The sequence below is a fragment of the Carcharhinus amblyrhynchos genome, chromosome 20 (genome assembly GCF_965287045.1).
Source record: "Carcharhinus amblyrhynchos chromosome 20, sCarAmb.v2.hapA, whole genome shotgun sequence".
NCBI lineage: Eukaryota > Metazoa > Chordata > Chondrichthyes > Carcharhiniformes > Carcharhinidae > Carcharhinus > Carcharhinus amblyrhynchos.
Genome location: NC_137343.1, coordinates 51,728,456 through 51,748,002, shown reverse-complemented (window position 1 = coordinate 51,748,002; position 19,547 = coordinate 51,728,456). Strand labels below are relative to the sequence as shown.

At 45.2% G+C, this 19,547-nt stretch overlaps 1 protein-coding gene across 1 annotated transcript in view; it reads left to right on the top strand.

Annotated features, from left to right (window-relative positions):
* The window catches only part of LOC145356030 (breakpoint cluster region protein), a 406,846-nt gene that overhangs the window by 130,387 nt on the left and 256,912 nt on the right, over positions 1 to 19,547 (top strand). Inside the window, exons 3-4 of the mRNA XM_080208612.1 lie at positions 259 to 363; positions 12,271 to 12,456. Of these exons, the coding sequence (XP_080064738.1) occupies positions 259 to 363; positions 12,271 to 12,456 (291 nt within the window). The remainder of the gene's footprint in view (positions 1 to 258; positions 364 to 12,270; positions 12,457 to 19,547) is intronic.

Sequence of the window (19,547 nt, the reverse complement as noted above, 5' to 3'; positions counted from 1 at the left end):
CTGTAGCATGTTGTACTTTGTTCAGGTTGCATAGCAAAAACAATGCTGTCTGGATAGCTAACTGAAGACATCCATGTAACAGACAGGTAGAAAACTCCTACAAAAAGAAATGTCAGATTCAAAGTAACAGCTGAGGGTATTTTAATATTTTTATCATATTTTTTAGTAACTCAGTGATAGTTTCCATTGTTTATAGCCACCAGATGCATTTTCTTTCCATATGCACTGAAATAAGAATATATTTTTATTTTCCTGCAGAGTGAACCAGATTTGGAAAAGGGCCTTGAGATGAGAAAATGGGTTCTGTCTGGAATCCTAGCCAGTGAGGAAACTTACCTGAATCATCTAGAGGCACTTCTATTGGTATGTATATTTCTGCAGAACAAATATTATAATTCATTCAGGAACAGAAACATTAAGGACAGGGCTAGTAAAATGAAGCATTGTACACAACAAAGCCCATTCAAAAGTGCATGCACTTGCTCCATCAGTTCTACCCACCCAATTGTGACATTACTTCAAAGCACTCATACGCTCTTCCTGTGCTTGCCCCCAAACCTACTGAATGGGAGTTGTGGAAATTACAAAGCATGTAACAGGAGTGATTTCTCCCTGGAATACTGTCCTATCCTATGATTGTGTGAGTTTCTACCCGGGGATTCACAATACAGGTAAGTTACACATGGAAACAGGCCATTTCAAATCAGTAAAGAAATCCCCCCCCTCATCCGTCTGTACTCCAGCAAATACAAGCCCAAGTTACTCAACCGCTCCTCATATGCCCCTTCAAATCCAGAATCCATCTAGTAAACTTCTTCTGAACTGCCTCCAGTGCCACCTCATCCTTCCTCAAAGAAGGTGACCAAAACTGAACACAATACTCCAAGTGTGGTCACACCAATGCCTTGTACAACAGTAACAATACTTCTCTATTTTTATACTCTAGACCCTGTAATGCGCTGTAATGTTCTATGTTCTAAATGCCAAGATTCCATTTGCTTTCCTTATAACATTCTGCACATACATACCCACCTTGAGACTCGTGCACAAGGACACCAAGGTCCCTCTGCACAGATGCTTTTGAATCTGTTTCCCATTTAAATAGTAATTTGCCCATTTCGTTTTCTGGCCAAAATGGATAACCTCACATTTATACTATGTCATTTATGCTAAGCCGCTTCAAGTGCTCATCTAAATGATTCTTAAATGCCGTGAGGGTTCCACAATGACTACCGTTTCAGGCAGTGAGTTCCAGATTCCCACCACCCTCGGGGGGAAGTTTTCCTCAAATCCCCTCTAACTCTCCTGCCCCTTATGTTTAATCTGTGCCTCCTGGTTATTGACTCTTTTATGGAGGGAAAAAGTTTCTTCCTAGCTACCCTATCTATGCCCTTTATAATTCTGTACATCTTTAGCAGGTCCCCCCGATTCTTCTGTGCTGAGAGGAGAAGAGACCCAGTCTAACTGGCCTCTCTCCATAGCTGAAATGTTCAAGCCCAGGCAACATCTTGGTGAATATCGTCTGCACCTTTCTAGTGCAATCACATCCTTCCTACAGTATGGTGACCAGAACTGCACACAGTATTCTAGCTGTGGCCTAATGTACATTTTATGCAGCTTCATCAGACCTGACCCCCAACCCCCACCGCCGCCACCTGTATTCAATATCTTGGCAAATAAAGTCAGGTACCACCGCCACTGGTATTCTATATCTTGGTGAATAAGGGCAAGTATCCAATTTGCCTTTTTAACTACATTATCATCTTATCCTGCTGACTTCAGGGACCTATGGACATACACCCCAAGGTCCCTCTGGTCCTATGACTTCCTGGCATCTTGCCATTCATCGTGTATTCCCTTGCCTTGTTAGTTCTCCCAACATGCATCACCCCAAGCTTTTCACGTTTAAATTCCATTTGCCATGTTCCACCCATCAGACCAGCCCACATAAATCACCCTGTAATCTAAGGCTTTCCTCTTCCCTATTTACAACACCAATTTTTAAGTCATGGAATCATAGAATAGAATCAAAATCCCTACAGTGCAAAAGGAGGCCATTTGACCCACTGACCATCCGACAGAGCATCCTAATCAGGCCCTCTCCCTGTAACCCCATGTATTTACTCCGCTAACCCCCTAACCCATACTATGGGCCAATTTAGCATGGCCAGTCCACCTTACCTGCACGTCTTTTGGAGTGTGGGAGGAAACTGGAACACCTGGAGCAAATCCACACAGACATGGGGAGAACATACAAATTCCACACAGACAGTCACCCAAGATTGGAATTGAACCCAAGTCCCTGGCATTGTGAGGCAGCAGTAATAACCACTGAATTTCATCCTCATCATCTGTGAACCTGCTGATCATTCCTCCCACATTGCTGTCTGGATCATTAAGAACAAAGAGGAGCACAGTACAGGAACAGGCCCCTTGGCCCTCCAAACCTGTATCAATCATGATGCCCTAACTAAAAAAAAACCTTCTTCCTTTACTCGCTTCTATCTTTATTTGGTCCGTAGGCATACGTGTGGAAAATCCTCCCCCACACATCTCTCTCAAACTTGCCCCTTTCATCTTGAATGTGTGTCCCCTTGTAACTGATGTTTACATTCTGGGGGAAAAAGTGTCTGACTATCCACCCTGTCTACGCCTCTCAATTTTGTAGTACTCTATCAGTTCTCTCCTCAGCCTCTATCTTGAGATTTGGCAACATCCTTGTGAGCCATCTTTGCGCTCTTTCCAAAGCTTCCACGTCTTGGTATTGTGGTGACCAGAACTGCATACAATACTCCAAATGTGGCCTAACCAAGGTTTTATATGGCTGCAACATGTTTTTCCAACTCTTGTACTCAGTGCCCGGCTGATGAAGACAAGCATGTCATATGCTTTCTTCTTCACCTTGGCCATCTGTGTTGCTAGTTTTCAGGAACTGTAGACCTGCATACCCACATCCCTATGTATGTTACAGTATAACTCATATCTAAATTTGATCCTCCAAACTGTATCACCTCACGTTTGTCCACATTAAACTCCATCTGCCATTTCTGTGCCCAAGTCTCCAATCTATCTGTAACCTGTTGTATCCTCTGACCTTCCCTAGCACTATCAGCAACTCCACCAATTTTCATGGCATTTGCAAACTTATTAATTAGACCCACCACTTTTTCCTCCAGCTTAATGTACACTCCAAACAGCGAGGGACCCAGCACTGATCCTTGGGGTACACCACTGGACAAAGGCTTCCAGTCACAAGAAAAACTTGAATCAACTCCTGCCACTAATCCCATTTTTGATCCAATTTTCCAAATTGTCCTGGATCATATGGGCTCTTCTTGCTTGTCAAAAGTCTTATTGAAGTCCATGTAGACCAAATCAACTGCACTGTCCTCATCTACAACACCTAGTCACCTCCTCAAAATTTTCAATCAAATTTGTTAGATGTTAGACATGATCTCACCTTGACAGAGCCATGTTGACCATCTTAGATTAATTGTTGCCTCTCCTAGTGGAGATTAATTCTGTCCTTAAATTTTTTTCCAATACTTTCCTGATTCCTGTTGTTAAAGTCACTGGCCTGTAATTACCTGTTTATTCCCTACTCCCCTCCTTGAATAATGATACCACATTAGCTGTCCTTCAGTCCCCTGGCACCTCTCCTGTGGCCTGTGTGGATTTCATATTTGGCGTCAGTGTCCCTGCAATCTTGCCTCACACAGCAACATCATCCCAAGGTGTTCTATACTATATTAAGGGCCACTTTTATGCCCAGTAAAGCTGCTAACATCTCCTCCCTCTCGATACAGATCTGGTGAATTCTATCACTGTCCCCTTTCTATACCTACATCATCCTTCTCCAAAGTGAACATAGATGCAAATTACTCATTTAATGCCTCACCTACATTTTTTGGCTCCACAGACAGGTTGCCACATTGGTCCAAATGTGCTCTACTCTCCCTGGTTACCACAATATATTATAAAGCACCTTAGGATTTTCCTTTATTTTGCTCAGTGTTTTTTCATTTTTCCTCTCCTGATTTCTTTTTTAAGTGCCTCCCTGCGTTTTCTATTCTCCCCTCAGGCATCCACTATTTTCAGCCTCATGTATTTGCCATAAGCTTTCATTTTTTTTCCCTTATCCAATCTTATATTTCCCTTAGCAAAGTTCTCTATTTGGTCTCTCTTTCCTTTTTGAATGGTTCCATTGCTCTGATGTGGATTTTCCTGCAAGTAGCTTCTCCCAATTCACTTTAGTCAGACCCTGTCTTATCCTGTTATTTTTATTTCCTGTCCATCTTTGTCCTTTTCCAAAACTACTTAAATCTAACTCGTTTATCATCACTATCATCAAAATGCTCCCCCACTGACACCTTTGCTGGCTTAATTCCCTAAAATTACGTCAAGTACCGCCCCCTCTATTTAGGAGATTCTATGTGCTGACTCAGAAAGCTCCCCTGTACTTTAAAAATTCTGTCCCCTCTAAGCCTTTCGCACTCTGTTTATCCCGATTAATATTGGGAAAGTTGAAATCCCCTATGATTATTACCCTATTATTTTTAACCTCTGAGATTTGCTGACTGTTAGAGGCTATTTAATTTTATTTATTAGTGTCACAAGTAGGCTTACATTAACACTGCAATGAAGTTACTGTGCATGTGGTCTCCTGAGGGGTGCTGGGGATGGATTCTCCGCCAAATCTGAGAACTGGCTGCCATGCTTTCACAATCCCGATTTGAAGGCTGGGCATTTTGATTTCAATGGAGCACATTGTATATGGTCTTTGAGGCCTGGGTTTGGTGGAAGACTCAGGCCACTGGTCTTGCATTGTCTTATCGTTGGTGTTTGTTGAGAACGCTGGATGTGGCCAGACGCGATGGGTCTTCTCCATCTGCTGGGGCCTAGACTTCATGGTGGAGGTGCAGAGGCTTCAGTGAAACTCTGGATGGATCATGGATGTTGCTTGACGATCCCTGTCATGTCTTTTCATTTCCCCTCATCATGATCAATTTTTTGATCTAGTAGTGGAGAGGTGAGATGAAGGAAATGCAGTGGGTGTTGTCTGTGCTTATTTTAAGAAAGCATTTGATGAAATACCACATAAAAGGCTAGGTAAGAAAACTTAGGCTCATGGAATAGGAGGGGTGACATCAGCATGGATAAAAAAAATTGGCCTAAGGACGAAACGGTGAATCGTGTTAAGTAGTTGTTTTTGAGACTGGAGAATGGTAGATAAACAAGGTTCAGAGCTAGGGCTGCTGCTTTTTTGATCTATTTATACATGACCTTGATTTGAAAAACAAATATGATTTCAAAATTTGTAACAATACCAAACTTGGAGGGGTGGAAAACAGTGAAGATGATAGCAATCAACTACAACAGGATAAGCTAGCAGAATGAACAGACAAATGAAATGAAATTTAATACAAAGAAATGATACAATTCTAAAGAGTGAGCAGGAATAAAGGGACCTGGGATTCATGTGCATATATCTGTGAAAGTGACAGGATATGTTGAGAGAGCAGTCAGCAAAAGATACGGGATTTTTGGCTTCATAAGTGAAAATATTGGGCCTGATTTTACCATTGCATCACGCCCATTTTCGGGTGCAAAAACGTGGTAAAGTCGAGTGTGAGACCATTAACGTGATCCATGCCCAAGCCCTTGCAGATTGCCACTTTACCGAAAGCTGTGAATGGTGGCGATCTGCTTCGTGCCCAAACGGGCATGCATTTCAATTGAATTAATGAACTACCCACCCAATTTTATCAGCATTTCGCCCTTTACAACCATGTTTTCCAATCCGGAACCGCGCCGTAATGGATCTGCTAAATAAAAGTCTGAATCGGGCACTTCATCAGTGAGGCTTGTCGAGGAGGTAAGAACATGGCATCTGATGGCTCTCCGCTACTCCATGGGTGTCCTGTTGTTGTGGCTGATTTCTATCTCAGGTTGGTGACGGCTCTGCGAGTGTGTGGGGGTGGGGTGGGGTGCAGGGATGTGGAGGGGGGGGCGCAGAGAAGTGGGTAGGGGGAGTGGGGAAGGTGGGGGTGTTCCGGGGGGGTGGGGGGGGGGGCCGGGGTGGTGGTGGTGGTGCTGCTGCTGTGGCTGTGCACGGTCTCCAATGTTTGTCTTGCAGCACGGACCTGGGTCTCAGTACTGACCTCGGGTCTTGCAGTGCTGCTGGGTCCTAGCACCTCTGCTCACTTCAGGCTGAAGGATGTGCACAAAGCTCTTGCAGATAGCACTGCTGCAGCCTCTCGACTTTACCAGGAGCTGTGATTGTGTGGAATATGTGGCTGGGGGGCATGGGGGGAGGGGTGGCGCTGTGATTTGTGTGGAGCATGTGGCTGGGGGGGATTGGGTGGCATGGGGGAGGCTGTGATTGTCGATGTGCTAGGGGCAAGCAGCATTGCGTGACTTCCACATTTGTTCATCTCCAACTCCCCCAACCCTCTTCAGAGTGATGAGATGGCTTTTGCAATGCAACCAATCGACCTTGCTGTTCTTTTGGTTGCTTCTGGAGCTGAGGAGGAGGAACTGGAGGAAGAATTGTGGGCCCGGGCCTTACCGCTTGCAGGACCGGACAGAGATGACCATCAGAGGCAGGGAATGGCATAGGAGAAGGAGGGAGCAGAGACCCCGGCAGTTCTGTGCATGAGTGTCCTTCGGGGAGATGTCGGACACCGTATGTCGACATCTCTGACTCTGAAGGGATGCTGTGCGACACCTATGCAACCTGTTGCAGGACCTAATGCCTAGGTTGATGGCCACTCTGAACTTCTATGCGACTGAAGCCTTCTAGAGCCTGAATGGAGATGTCTGTGGCATCTCTCAGTCTTCAGTGCACACCTGTGTCAAGTAGGTCACTGAAGCCCTGTATGCCTGGCCTGGGCAGTACATCAAATTCAGCCTGGAGCAGGTCCATCAGGAAGCCCGGGCTGTGGGGCTTGCTGCAATTGTGGGGATGCTGAATTGCAGGGGGCAGTCGACTGCACCAATGTTGCCCTACAGAATCCACAACCTTTTTAGAGGAAGGGAGTTCCACTCCCTGAATCTACAAATCGTGTGTGACCACAGTTTGACCATCATGCACGTCTGCGGCAGTCATCCAGGCAGCATGCGTGACAGCTTCATTGTAAGGAGCTTGGACATCCTGCAAGCACTTGAGCAGGAGTTCAGGCTGTAGGGTTGGCCCCTTGGTGATATGGGTTATCCACTTCAGACATGGCTGATACCTGTGCGGAGGCCTGTGCTGAGGTGGAGACCCGCTATAATGAGGCTCATGTAACCACCCCTGCGACAGTAGAGAGATGCATTAGGCTCCTCAAGATGTAGCTGGGACCTGCAGTCCAGAAGGCCCCGGGCATCAGGATCTGTCCCTGAAACACAGGACACGAGGTTAAGTGCAAGGGAGGGAGAGGAATCTGGGATGCCAAACACATGAGTCACATGGCTCCCTTGAACATAGAACCCAGATAATTACATCATGGTAACAGGCCCTCCGGCCCTCCAACCCTGTAATGACCAGGCCCATCTAATTTGTTTGCCCATATCCTTCTGTGGGCCATATGTCTCTATTCCCATCCCATTCAGATAGCTGTAGAGGTGCCCCTTAAACGTCCCTATAGTTTCTGCTTCCATGACCTCCCTGGTCAGTGAGTTCCAGGCAACCACTATCCTCTCTGTGCAAATAAACATGTCTCGTACATCTCATTTACACTTTGCCCTTTGCACCCCAAGAAATTGCCTCAAAGTGAGTGCAGGAATGACAGGTGCTCACGTCAGGAAGGCAGACTAACCATGCTGTCGCTGATGGCCTGCGTCTCCCCTTCTCTGGTGAGCTCCAGTGCCCGCAGCTCGAATGGGGTGAGGACCTGGAGGTCTGACTCACCACCCGTCTTCGCCCTCTCATGGGTGTTGTGTTTGGTCGTCATCTGTGGAGACAGAATGAACCATGAAGTAAATGGTGGCATGACTCATGCAGAGAATCAGGTAGTGACCCTTAGAGGGCAAATACAATGGGGCTCATGGTGGGGGGAAAGGAAGGAAGTGCTTGGAGGTCAGGAGCTGGAAGCATGCAGGGTGCTGGGAATAGGAGGACTTGGGGGAGATATGGGGGAACTTGCGAAATGGGTTCAGCACTCACCCTTACTGCATGGATGAGGTCACTGATTTTTTTTCCCCTGCCATTGCCTTGCAGTTCGGGGGGTCCAGTGCCCTGGTACTGACTGAGAAGGTGACTGCCTTGCAGGCCACGTGGCCATCAGCTCCCCGGGAGGAAGAAGGTGTCCAGCCTTGCCTCTGCTGCATCCAGCAGCCTCCCCAGGTCATCCTCAGAAAATCAGGGGGCTGGTCGTATGCATGTTGTCCTGTACTGCCTGCCTGTCCTTTCTGGAGTTTATGAAACTGCCTCTCATTTGGGCAGATCAGCTACAGGCAGCTTGACAGAGCATTCCAGCAAGTTCCATGCAGTTTGCTTGTTAGCATTGAGGGGAAGGCACGTGAGCACTTGCAGGTGTGCTGCTGGGGAGTGGGGAGGGATGGTTGGTGCTGGATGAGTGCCTCATTGATATCAATAGGCAGCCAGCGAGTGGGGTCTTGTGCTGGAGGGTCCGGGCTGAAGTGAGGGGGATCGGTCTGCCCGACATCTGTAGGGTGGAGCGGGGAGGGTGGATCGTCTGCCTGAGATCGGGGATGTGGGGGGATGGTCTACTGCCACTCTGCCTGAGATCTGTAGGGGGGAGGGGACTGCAACTATTCTGGGTGGGAGGGTGGGGGGGATAGGTGGGTCTGTTGTTCGCCCATCGTTGTCGATGAGGATTTCCACACCATTAGTCATTTTGAGGCTGGATGCAGTGTGTCCGAAGATGACTGATCAGGCCAATTTGGACACAGGAAGTCCTGGCACATGTTGGACATACTTGTGTAGACACTGTCGTTGTTGCGCTGGTGGCTCTGGACTTGCGCAGCTTGCACTTAAGTTGTACTTCAGCAATGCACCTTGCTTTGTAAGCTTGACAGTCCTTGTGCATGAGGAGGTAGGGCAGTTTTGTGCCAGCGTTTCCCAGGTGGTCGTGTCAATGATAGGTTGAGGAGCTGGGACTCTTCTCCCTGGAGAGACAAAGGTTGAGAGGCAACCTGATAGAGGTTTATAAGATGTTGAGAGGAATAGATAGGGTGGATTCTCAGAGGCTATTTCCCTGGGCTGAAATGGTTGCTATGAGAGGACACAGATTTAAGGTCCTGGGAAGCAAGTACAGAGGAGATGTTAGGGGTAAGTTTTTCACTCAGAGGGTAGTGAGTGAATGGAATCGGCTGCCATCGGTGGTGGTGGAGGCAAACTCACTGGGGTCTTTTAAAAGACTTCTGGATGAGTATATGGGATCTAATGGGATTGGGGGTTATAGATAGGTCTATGGCTTAGTAGGTATTGATGTGATTGGTGCACCTTGTGGGCCGAAGGGCCTGTTTGTGCTGTAGTGTTCTATGTTCTATGTCAAGCGATTTCAGGGAGGCCTTGAGCGTGTCTTTGAAACGTTTCTTCTGCCCTCCATGCAAGTGTCTTCCAGCAGAGTTCCCCAAAAAGAAGCTGCTTGGGTATGGCTCCTCTGGCATACGGATGACATGACCTGCCCATCTTGTCTGCGCTCCTCATCAGCAGTGTGTGGACTGATGGTAGACTTGCTCTAGAGAGAACTTCAGTGTTTGGTACTTTGTCTTGCCATCTGATGTGTAATATTCTGCAAAGTCAATTCATGTGTAAATGATTGAGCTGTCTTTCATGCCTTCAATACGCAGTCCATGTTTCACAGGCATACAGGAGGGTAGTGAGTACGATGGCGCTGTAGATCTTCAGTTTTGTTGCTGGGCTGATTCCTCAACATTCCCATACAGTGGAGCGCAGTCTACTGAAAGCAGAACTTGCCTTTGCTATTCTGCAGTTAACTTCTGTATCAATAGTCACTGCTTGGGAGAGGGTGCTGCCAAGATAAGTGAACTGGTCCACTGCCTGTAGTTTCTGCCCTTTGATTGTGATTATGGGTGCTGCATACGGTGCATGACTTTGGTCTTTTTAATGTTGATGGTGAGTCCAAAGTTGTCACAAGCCGTGGAAAATGTGTCCATACTGACTTGCATCTCTGGCTCTGAGCCAGTATGTGGAGATGCTGGCGTTGGACTGGGGTAAACACAGTAAGAAGTCTGAAACCTGGTGTTGTCAGACTTCTTTCTGAGCCAGTATACAGGGTGCAGTCATCGGCAAAGAGGAAATCTCTCAGAACAGCCTCCTTCACTTTGGTAATAGCTTGAAGTCTCCTCAGGTTGAAAAGCTTCCCATCCACTGTGCACTTGAAGCTGATTCCAGCAACGCTGTCCTGGAAGGCATCATTCAGCGTGGCAGTAATCATCATGCTGAACAGTGTGGGTGTGAGCATACAGCCCTGTTTGACACCATTGGTGACTGGAATGCCTCAGGATTCTCCGCCATCCAGTACTCTGCCATCATGGAACTGGCGTACCATCTGAGTGAATTTGAGAGGGCAGCCAAACTTAGACATTGTAAGCCGACAAGGCCTGTGGAGAATAGTGTCAAAGGCTTTCATGACGTCAACAGAGGTTGTTTAGAGCTTGCGATTCTGCTCCTGACACTTCTCCTGAAGTTGGTGCACAGCAAAAATCATGTCAATAGTCCGTTTGCGGAAGCCACACAGATTCTGGAAGCAGGCCCAGCTCCAGATGAGTGACCAGACAATTTAGCAGGACTCTTGCGAGGGTTTTTACTGTGTTGGAGCACTGGCTGAAGACTTGGAAATCAAGCTTGCTGACCTACACCTCACAGGCAGTGCTAAGGACAACTGGGAATGCTTCAGAGGTGCCATCCATACATCTGCGCTGAATACGCTCGGGCCTTCCACCCACAAGAGCATGACTGGTTCGATGAGAATGATGAGATACAGGGTGTACTTGTTGAAAAGCACTGTCTTCATCGGGCCTGTCAGAATGACCCATCACCAGCTGCCAAGAAAAAAGCTTTTACCAGCGCTCGCAGGACAGTTCAGAATAAACTGCAAAATATGTAGGATGCCTGGCTGAGCACCAAGGCAGATGAAATACAGGGATACGCTGACAGAAACGACTTGAAACGGTTCTATGACGCCCTCAAACTCTCGGGAGTTCCCCCCTCCTGAGTACAGATGGTACAACTCATTACAGAGAGGGCTCAGATCCTGCAGAGATGGGCTGAACACTTTGAAGCCGCCCTCAACCGATCTCAACTATTAACGATGAGGCAATGGACAGGATTCTCCAGGTCGACATCAACAGCACCATGGATGACCCACCGGTAGTAGCTGAAGTCACGAAAGCTGTCAGCCAGCTATCCAGTGGCAAAGCCCCAGGGACAAGTGCCATACCTGCAGAGTTCTACAAAGCTACTGGTTCTGTACTTGTTGAGAAGCTCATGAATTGTTGCAGTCCTTTTGGAAGCAAGGATCCATTCCTGAGGAACTTAAAGATGCTTCTATCGTACACCTCTACAAGAGGAAGGGCAATTGGCAAGTATGCGACAACCACCAAGGAATTTCGCTGGTGGGTCTGTAATGTTGTGTGGGCTAGGGGGAGGCATTATCTGGCCCAAGCGTGATGTGACAGGCATGCTTTTTCAATTTTTTTCTAACTGCGCATGTGTAGTTCAGAGCTCCGATTGTTTCAGGTGTGCAAAGACCCACCAACAGCGCAAATTGGACTGGCGATTTTTTTTTTCAGGCTGTGTGTGTATTGGGGCGCCTGAAAGCAGATTTCTAAGTCGGATCTGCATTCCCCAACCAACTCATGCCATCATTTTCGATCAGGAGTTTGGGAGCAGAAACATAAAGTGTTTGGAAAAGTAAAACAACATTTTTAACTGTTTTATAATGTTTATCGCTTTTATATTTCAGGTAACTATTGATATCTATGGTGTTTTCCAGTTCATACATTTGTGGTTAGGCATTAGAAAATCTAAAAATTCTTGACATCCAGAAATAACTTGGGTCCCAGGCATTCCAGAGTGGAGCATTTATGTAGTATGTATGCAAGCTGTAGGATAGAAGATTTGGTCACATTACATCATGCAGAACAATTATCTGGAATCACTGTTATGTCTCAATTACCTTTTGAAAAGTGATATTTATGATGATACAGTTACACTTGGAGAATTGTTTCTGTTAGTATTGTTATCCAGGAATTGTATTTGAACATAATCCTTCATTTTATTATATCTCTATTTTGCAGCCAATGAAACCTCTCAAAGCAGCTGCCACCACATCTCAGCCCGTTCTCACCAACCAGCAAATAGAAACAATCTTCTTCAAAGTGCCTGAGCTTTATGAGATCCACAAAGAATTCTATGATGGCCTTTTTCCCAGAGTTCAGCAGTGGAGTCACTATCAGTGTGTTGGAGATCTCTTTCAAAAACTGGTAACCTTAAATAGTAATCTTTATTAACCTTACATATGAAACTGTTGTGATTTTAAAAATCTCAGATACTTTTGACCAGTTTGCTTACTTGAAGGTTTTACCCCGGTGCCATAGAAACCATAGAAAATTAACAGCTCAGAAACAGGCCTTTTGGCCCTTCTTGTCTGTGCAGAACCATTTTTTGCCTAGTCCCACTGACCAGCACTTGGACCATATCTCTCCACACCCCTCTTATCCATGTACCTGTCCAAGTTTTTCTTAAATGTTAAAAATGATCCCGCATTTACCACTCTATCCGGCAGCTCATTCCATACTCCCACCACTCTGTATGAAGAAGGCCACACCCGCCCCGCACTAATATTCCCTTTAAACTTTTCTCCTCTCACCCTTAACCCATGCCCTCTAGTTTTTTTCTCCCCTAGCCTCAGTGGAAAAAGCCTGCTTGCATTCACTATCTGTACCCATCAAAATCTTATGCACCTCTATCAAATCTCCCCTCATTCTTCAACGCTCCAGGGAATAAAGCCCTAACCTATTCAATCTCTCTCTGCAACTTAGCTTTTCAAGCCGCGGCAACACCCTTGTAAACCTTCTCTGCACTCTTTCAGCCTTATTTACATCCTTCCTGTAACTAGGTGACCAAACCTGTACACAGTACTCTAAATTTGGCCTCACCAATGCCTTATATAACCTTACCATAACACTGCCCTTATTTGCAAGATGGACAAAGGACGGACAAAGGACAAACACAAGTAAAGGATAAACAAGTTTATTAACAATAACACCAGTAAACCTTAAATTATTCACATAAAACAAGAGAATACCCCAGATTTAAATGTACTACCTGCAAAGATGGTTTGGTTAAAACTGCAGGCTTGATTCTCTGAGTCCCTCTGGCCTGTCGTCGTGAAGGTGAGTCTCGATGGCAGCTTCTTCCTTCCTTGCTTCTCTGGTCAGTCTTTCAAATGGCTAAGGATCACCTTCTTCATTGAGTCTTCACTCCTAGTGTGTGAAAAATGTGTTCCTTTATCCTCTGCCTGCTTGCCTTTCCAGAAACTTCTCTGGCTTCCGGCCAATGAGGTCCCAGGAGGGTGTTCCAATACCCAGTGGGTTTCTTGGTGTCTGCCTGACAGGACATCAGGGTCCGCCCCCAGGCGTCCATCTCCATGCTGTTGCTTACATGTAACCGGTTATCAGATTAAGCCAACTGCAGGAACTTGTGGTGACAGAAAGTCTGGCCCAATCTGGGCTTCTAACAATAGGCTGGTGCATTTCAATGGGGTGCAATGATCTCCTGCTAAGTATCAGCAGGGTGCAATGACCTTGGATGGGAGGTTGATGAATCGGGCCCAGACAGGTTTGGGTATTGTACAATTGGCCTGCCTGAGGTTTGACTGTGTTTAATTTTTAATATGCCCAATTCTTTAATTTAGGATATCCAGTTTTATCGGCCTTAAAACTAGGCCCTGTTTATGTTACAAGACTGAATCAAATAATTCTAAAGATCTAAATAGGTCATGCTAACTGGATTTTTCTGAGCAGCTAATTAGTTTGCTCCTCAAAAAAAATCATCAAATTAACGTGACTTGATCAGTTACATAACTAATGGTTCTGCATTCTATATTAAGAGCAAAAGGATAGTAAGGGATAGAGTGGTTGACTTTGTATGGAACCAAAAGAAATGGGGAGATATTAAATGGGTTTTTTTACTTCTGTATTTACTAAGGAAACTGGCATGGAGTCTACAGAAATAAGGCAAACATGTAGGAAGGTGATGGAACCTATACACTTTAGAGGTGAGGAGGTGCTTACTGTCTTGAGGCAAATCAGAGTAGATAAATCAGACCAGACAGAGTATTCCCTCAGACTTTGAAGGAGACTAGTGTTGAAATTGCAGGGACCCTGACAGATATATTTAAAATGTTGGTATCCACGAGTGAGGTGCCAGATGATTGAAAGATAGCTCATGCTGTTCCGTTGCTTAAAAAAGGCTCAAAAAATAATCCAGGAAATTATAGGCCGGTAACCTTGACGTCAGTAGTAGGTAAATTATTGGAAGGAGTACTAAGAGATATGATCTACAAATACTTGGATAGACAGGGACTTAGAGAGTGTCACTATGACTTTGTGCGTGGTAGGCCACGTTTAGCCAATCTATTAAGAGTTTTTCGAGGAGGTTGCCCCTGCATGGGAGGTTAGTTAGGTAGGTTTAGTCAGTAGGTATAATGGAGAGGTAGTAAATTGGATTAGATATTGGCTCAATGGATAAAGCCAGCGAGTGATAGTGGAGAATTGCTTCTCTGAGTGGAGGCCTGTGACTAGTGGTGTGCTACAGGGATCAGTGCTGGGTCCATTGTTGTTTGTCATCTATATCAATGATCTGGATGATAATGTGGTAAATTGAATCAGCAAATTTGCTGATGACACAAAGATTGGCGGTGTAGTGGACGGTGAGGAATGTTTTCAAGCTTGCAGAGGGATTTGGACCAGCTAGAAAAATGGGCAGAAAAATGGCAGATGGAGTTTAATGCAGACAAGTGTGAGGTATTGCACTTTGGAAGGACAAACCAAGGTAGAACATACAAGGTAAATGGTAGGACACTGAAGAGTGCAGGAGAACAGAGGGATCTGGGAATACAGATACATAATTCCCTAAAAGTGGCAGGTAGATAGGGTTGTAATGAATGCTTTTGCTACATTGGCCTTTGTAAATCAAAGTATTGAGTATAAGAGTTGGAATGTTATGGTGAAGTTGTATAAGACATTGGTAAGGCTGAATTTAGAGTATTGTGTGCAGTTTTGGTCACCTCATTACAAGAATGATATAAATAAGGTTGAAAGAGTACAGAGAAGGTTTATAAAGGATGTTGCTGGGACTTGAGAAACTGAGTTACAGAGAAAGGTTGAATAGGTTAGGACTTTATTCCCTGGAGCATTGAAGAATGAGGGGTGATTTGATAGAGGTGGATAAAATTTTCATGGGTATAGATAGAGTGAATGCAAGCAGGCTTTTTTCCACTGAGGCTAGGGGAGAAAAAAGCTAGAGGACATGGGTGAAGGGGGAAAAGTTTAACGGGAATACTGGGGGGTGGGGGGCTTCTTCACACAGAGTGGTGAGAGTGTGGAATGAGCTGCCAGATGAAGTGGTGAATGCGGGCTCACTTTTAACATTTAAGAAAAACTTGGACAGGTACATAGATGAGAGGGGTGTGGAGGGATATGGTCCAGGTGCAGGACAGAGGGACTAGGCAGAAAAATGGTTCGGCACAGACAAGAAGGGCCAAAAGGAGGACCTGTTTCTGTGCTGTAATGTCCTATGGTTCTATGACACCAAGAAGAATGCTCAAACATTTTCCACTGACTTGTCGTGTTAAATGGTACATAATTTCATTCCTTACTCATGGTTAATGACTTATTTTATTTCAATAATTCCATGATCTTCTGTTGCCGACTTGACACTAGAATTTATTGAACTAAGTAAACCAAACTATTACCATCTCCTAGGTATAATTAGAATATGCAGAGGACTCAAACTGTTACTGTCTATTAACAATTCTTGGAATGTTTAATTAATGTGTATGTGAAGAAGAGAGGTTAAGGCAATTCTAGAAATATCTAAAGGATGGGTGCTGCTGTGCCTATTACTAATGTTTATTATGTTTTAGTTTGTTGCATTTCAGTACATATGCTCATGGGTTAGAGTAGCAGAAAACATCCTGGAAGGTAAGATTTGGAATTTACCCAGAGTTTCAATCTTTGGGACTAAATATCCATGCAATTACAGACATGTATTGCTGTATCATACACTGATTCTACTGGCATTTTGTCTTTAATTTATTCATAGAATATGGACTTCGTTGGCAAGGCTAACATTTGTTCATCCCTAATTACCCTTAAAAATGTTATGTTGAGCCACCTTCTTGAATGCCTATACTCATGTGATGCATTGCTGCAACATAGGCTGTTGCAAGATTTTGATCCAAGAAAGAAGAATATTTCCAAGTCAGGATGATGTGTGACTTAACCATAGAACTATAGAACCCTACAATGTAGAAAGAGGCCCTTCGGCGCATCGAGTCTGCACCGAACACATTCCCACCCAAGCCCTACCCCCATATCCCTACATATTATACCCACTAATCCCTCTAACCTACGCATCCCTGGACACTAAGGGGCAATTTCTTAGCATGGCCAATCAACCTAACCCGCACATCTTTTGCCTGTGGGAGGAAACCGGAGTACCCGGAGGAAACCCTTGCAGACACGAGGAGAACGTGCAAACTCCACACAGACAGTGACCCGAGCCGGGAATCGAACCCAGGACCCTGGAGCTGTGAAGCAGCAGCACTAACCACTGTGCTACTGTGCTGCCAGAAAGATGCCCTTCAGCCCATCGAGTCTGCACCGAACACAATCCCATCCAGGCCCTACCCCCATAGCCCTTCATATCATACCCACTAATCCCTCTAACCTACACATCCCTGGACACTAAGGGGCAATTTCTTAGCACGGCCAATCAACCTAACCCGCACATCTTTAGACTTGGAGAGGAACTTGAACATAGTGGCGTTTCCGTGCATCTGCTGCCTTGGTCCTTTGAGATAGCAGAGACGATGGTTTGGAAGGTGCTGTCAAAGAATCCTTGGCAAATTGCTGCAGTGTATTTTGCTACTAGTACACAATTGCCGTGAGGATTCATTTGTAGTAGGAAGAGTGAAATCTTGACCTGGTGAAATAGGATGCCATCCCAATAGGCTGCACTGTCTTGGCTGGTGCATGATCTTTGAAGATAGGGATGTTCAAGGAGCCTTCTGATCCTCCTATCAGTTGTTTAATTCACTACCACCATTCACAACTAGATATGGCAGGACTGTAGAGCTTTGATCTAATCAGTTGGTCTTAGGATAGCTTAACCCTACCATGTTGTTTCTTCTGTTTGATGGTCATGACCCTGTGTGTAGTTTCACGAGTTTGGCACTTCATTGTTAGATATACTTGGCAGTACACTTCCAAACTTCTTATTGAACCATGGTTGATCCTTTGATCGATGGTAATGGTAGATTGAGGAATATGTCGTCTCGTGTATGTCCAGTTTTAAAACTGTTGGACCTGTTCTGAATCTGTCCCGTTTAGCACAGTATTAGTGCATAAGACTTTCTAGAACATAAATCAACTTCACTTGCAGAATATTGAAGCAGAATAGAAGGACAGGGACAGGTAGGAGCTAAGGAGAGTTTGACAAAAGATGCCATGCATACAAGTCAAATGGTAGCATTAAAGACCATTAAAGCAGAATGTGTTAATATATCGAAGGTCAGTGCTCAGTGAAAGGAAGAATAAAGAACAATTGACAAATAGTCATGTGGAGAAGTGAGGGTTTAGGACAACTGAAAAAAGGTCAAGAAGAAAGAGAAAGTTAATATTGAGTCAGTCGAGATGGCTAATCAGAAGATGGAGTTATTCATTCAGTTTGGGTTGGACTTCTCAGAAACATTGCAGCAGGCCAAGGATGGACATGTGGCATGCGAGCAAGATGGTGAGTTGAAATGGCAAGGAACAGGAAGGCTGGGGTCATGCTTGAGGATTGAATGAAAGCGTTCCTCGAAGCAGTTAGCCAGTCTGTGTTTAGGTTCCTCAGGCCTGCTGAGTTTATCCAGCATTTTCTATTTTCAGATTACAATTTTTATGGTTCTATAATTGAAGAGCAAACATGCTAGTTTAGTGTCTACAGACCTCCAACTCACTCCACCCCTCCCGATCTAGTTTTTTCATTCACCTTTTAAAAATTTGGACAGCTTGTTCCGCTAGTAACATAGAAAAACTACAGCACAAACAGGCCCTTCAGCCCACAGGTTGCGCCAAACATGTCCCTACCTACTAGGCATACCTATAACCCTCTATCTTACTAAGTTCCATGTACTTATCCAAAAGTCTTTTAAAAGACCCTATCAAATCCACCTTCACCATCACTGCCAGCAGCTGATTCCACGCACCCACCACCCTGAGTGAAAAACCTACCCCTGACATCTCTGTACCTACTCCCCAGAACCCTAAATCTATGTCTTCTGTGGCAACCGTTTCAGCCCTACAAAAAAGTCTCTGAGAACCCACTCAATCAATACCTCTCATTATCTTGTACACCTCCATGAGGTCACCCCTTATCCTTTGTCTCTCAACCTATCCTAATAAGGCATACCACCCAATCCAGGCAACATCCTTGTAAATCTCCTCTGCACCCTTTCTATGGCTTCCACATCCTTTTCTGTAATGAGGCAACCAGAACTGAGCACAGTACTCCAAGTGGGGTCTGACCAGGGTCTTATAAAGCTGCAGCGTTATTTCCCGACTCCTAAACTCAGTCCCTCGATTGAAGAAGGCCCGTACACCATACGCCTTCTTAACCACAGCCTCTACCTGCGGAGCTGGTTTGAGCGTCCTATGAGCCCAGACCCCAAGTTCCTTCTGATCTCCCACACTGCTAAGAGTCTTACCCTTAACATTATATTCCATCATCCTATTTGACCTGCCAAAATGAATCACCATACACTTACCTGGATTGAAGTCCATCTGCCACTTCTCTGCCCAGTCTTGCATCCTACCTATGTCTCGTTGCAACTTCTGACATCCCTCCATACTATCCACAACACGTGTCAACACAACCTTTGTGTCATCAGCAAACTTACCAACGCATCCCTCCACTCCCTCATCCAGGTCATTTATAAAAATCACAAAGAGCAAGGGTCCCAGAACAGATCCCTGGGGCACTCCACTGGTGACTGACCTCCATGCAGAAAAAGACCCATTGACAACCACCCTTTGCCTTCTTGTGGGCAAGCTAGTTCTGAATCCACAGAGCAATGTCCCCTTGGATCCCATGTCCTCTCACTTTCTCAATAAGCCTTGCATGGGGCACCTTATCAAACGCCTTGCTGATGTCCATATAAACCACATCTACTGCTCTTGCTTTGTCAATGTGTTTAGACACATTCTCAAAAAATTCAATCAGGTTCGTAAGGCATGATCTGCCTTTGACAAAGCCATGCTGACTATTCTTGATCATACAATACCTCTCCATGTTCATAAACCCTGTC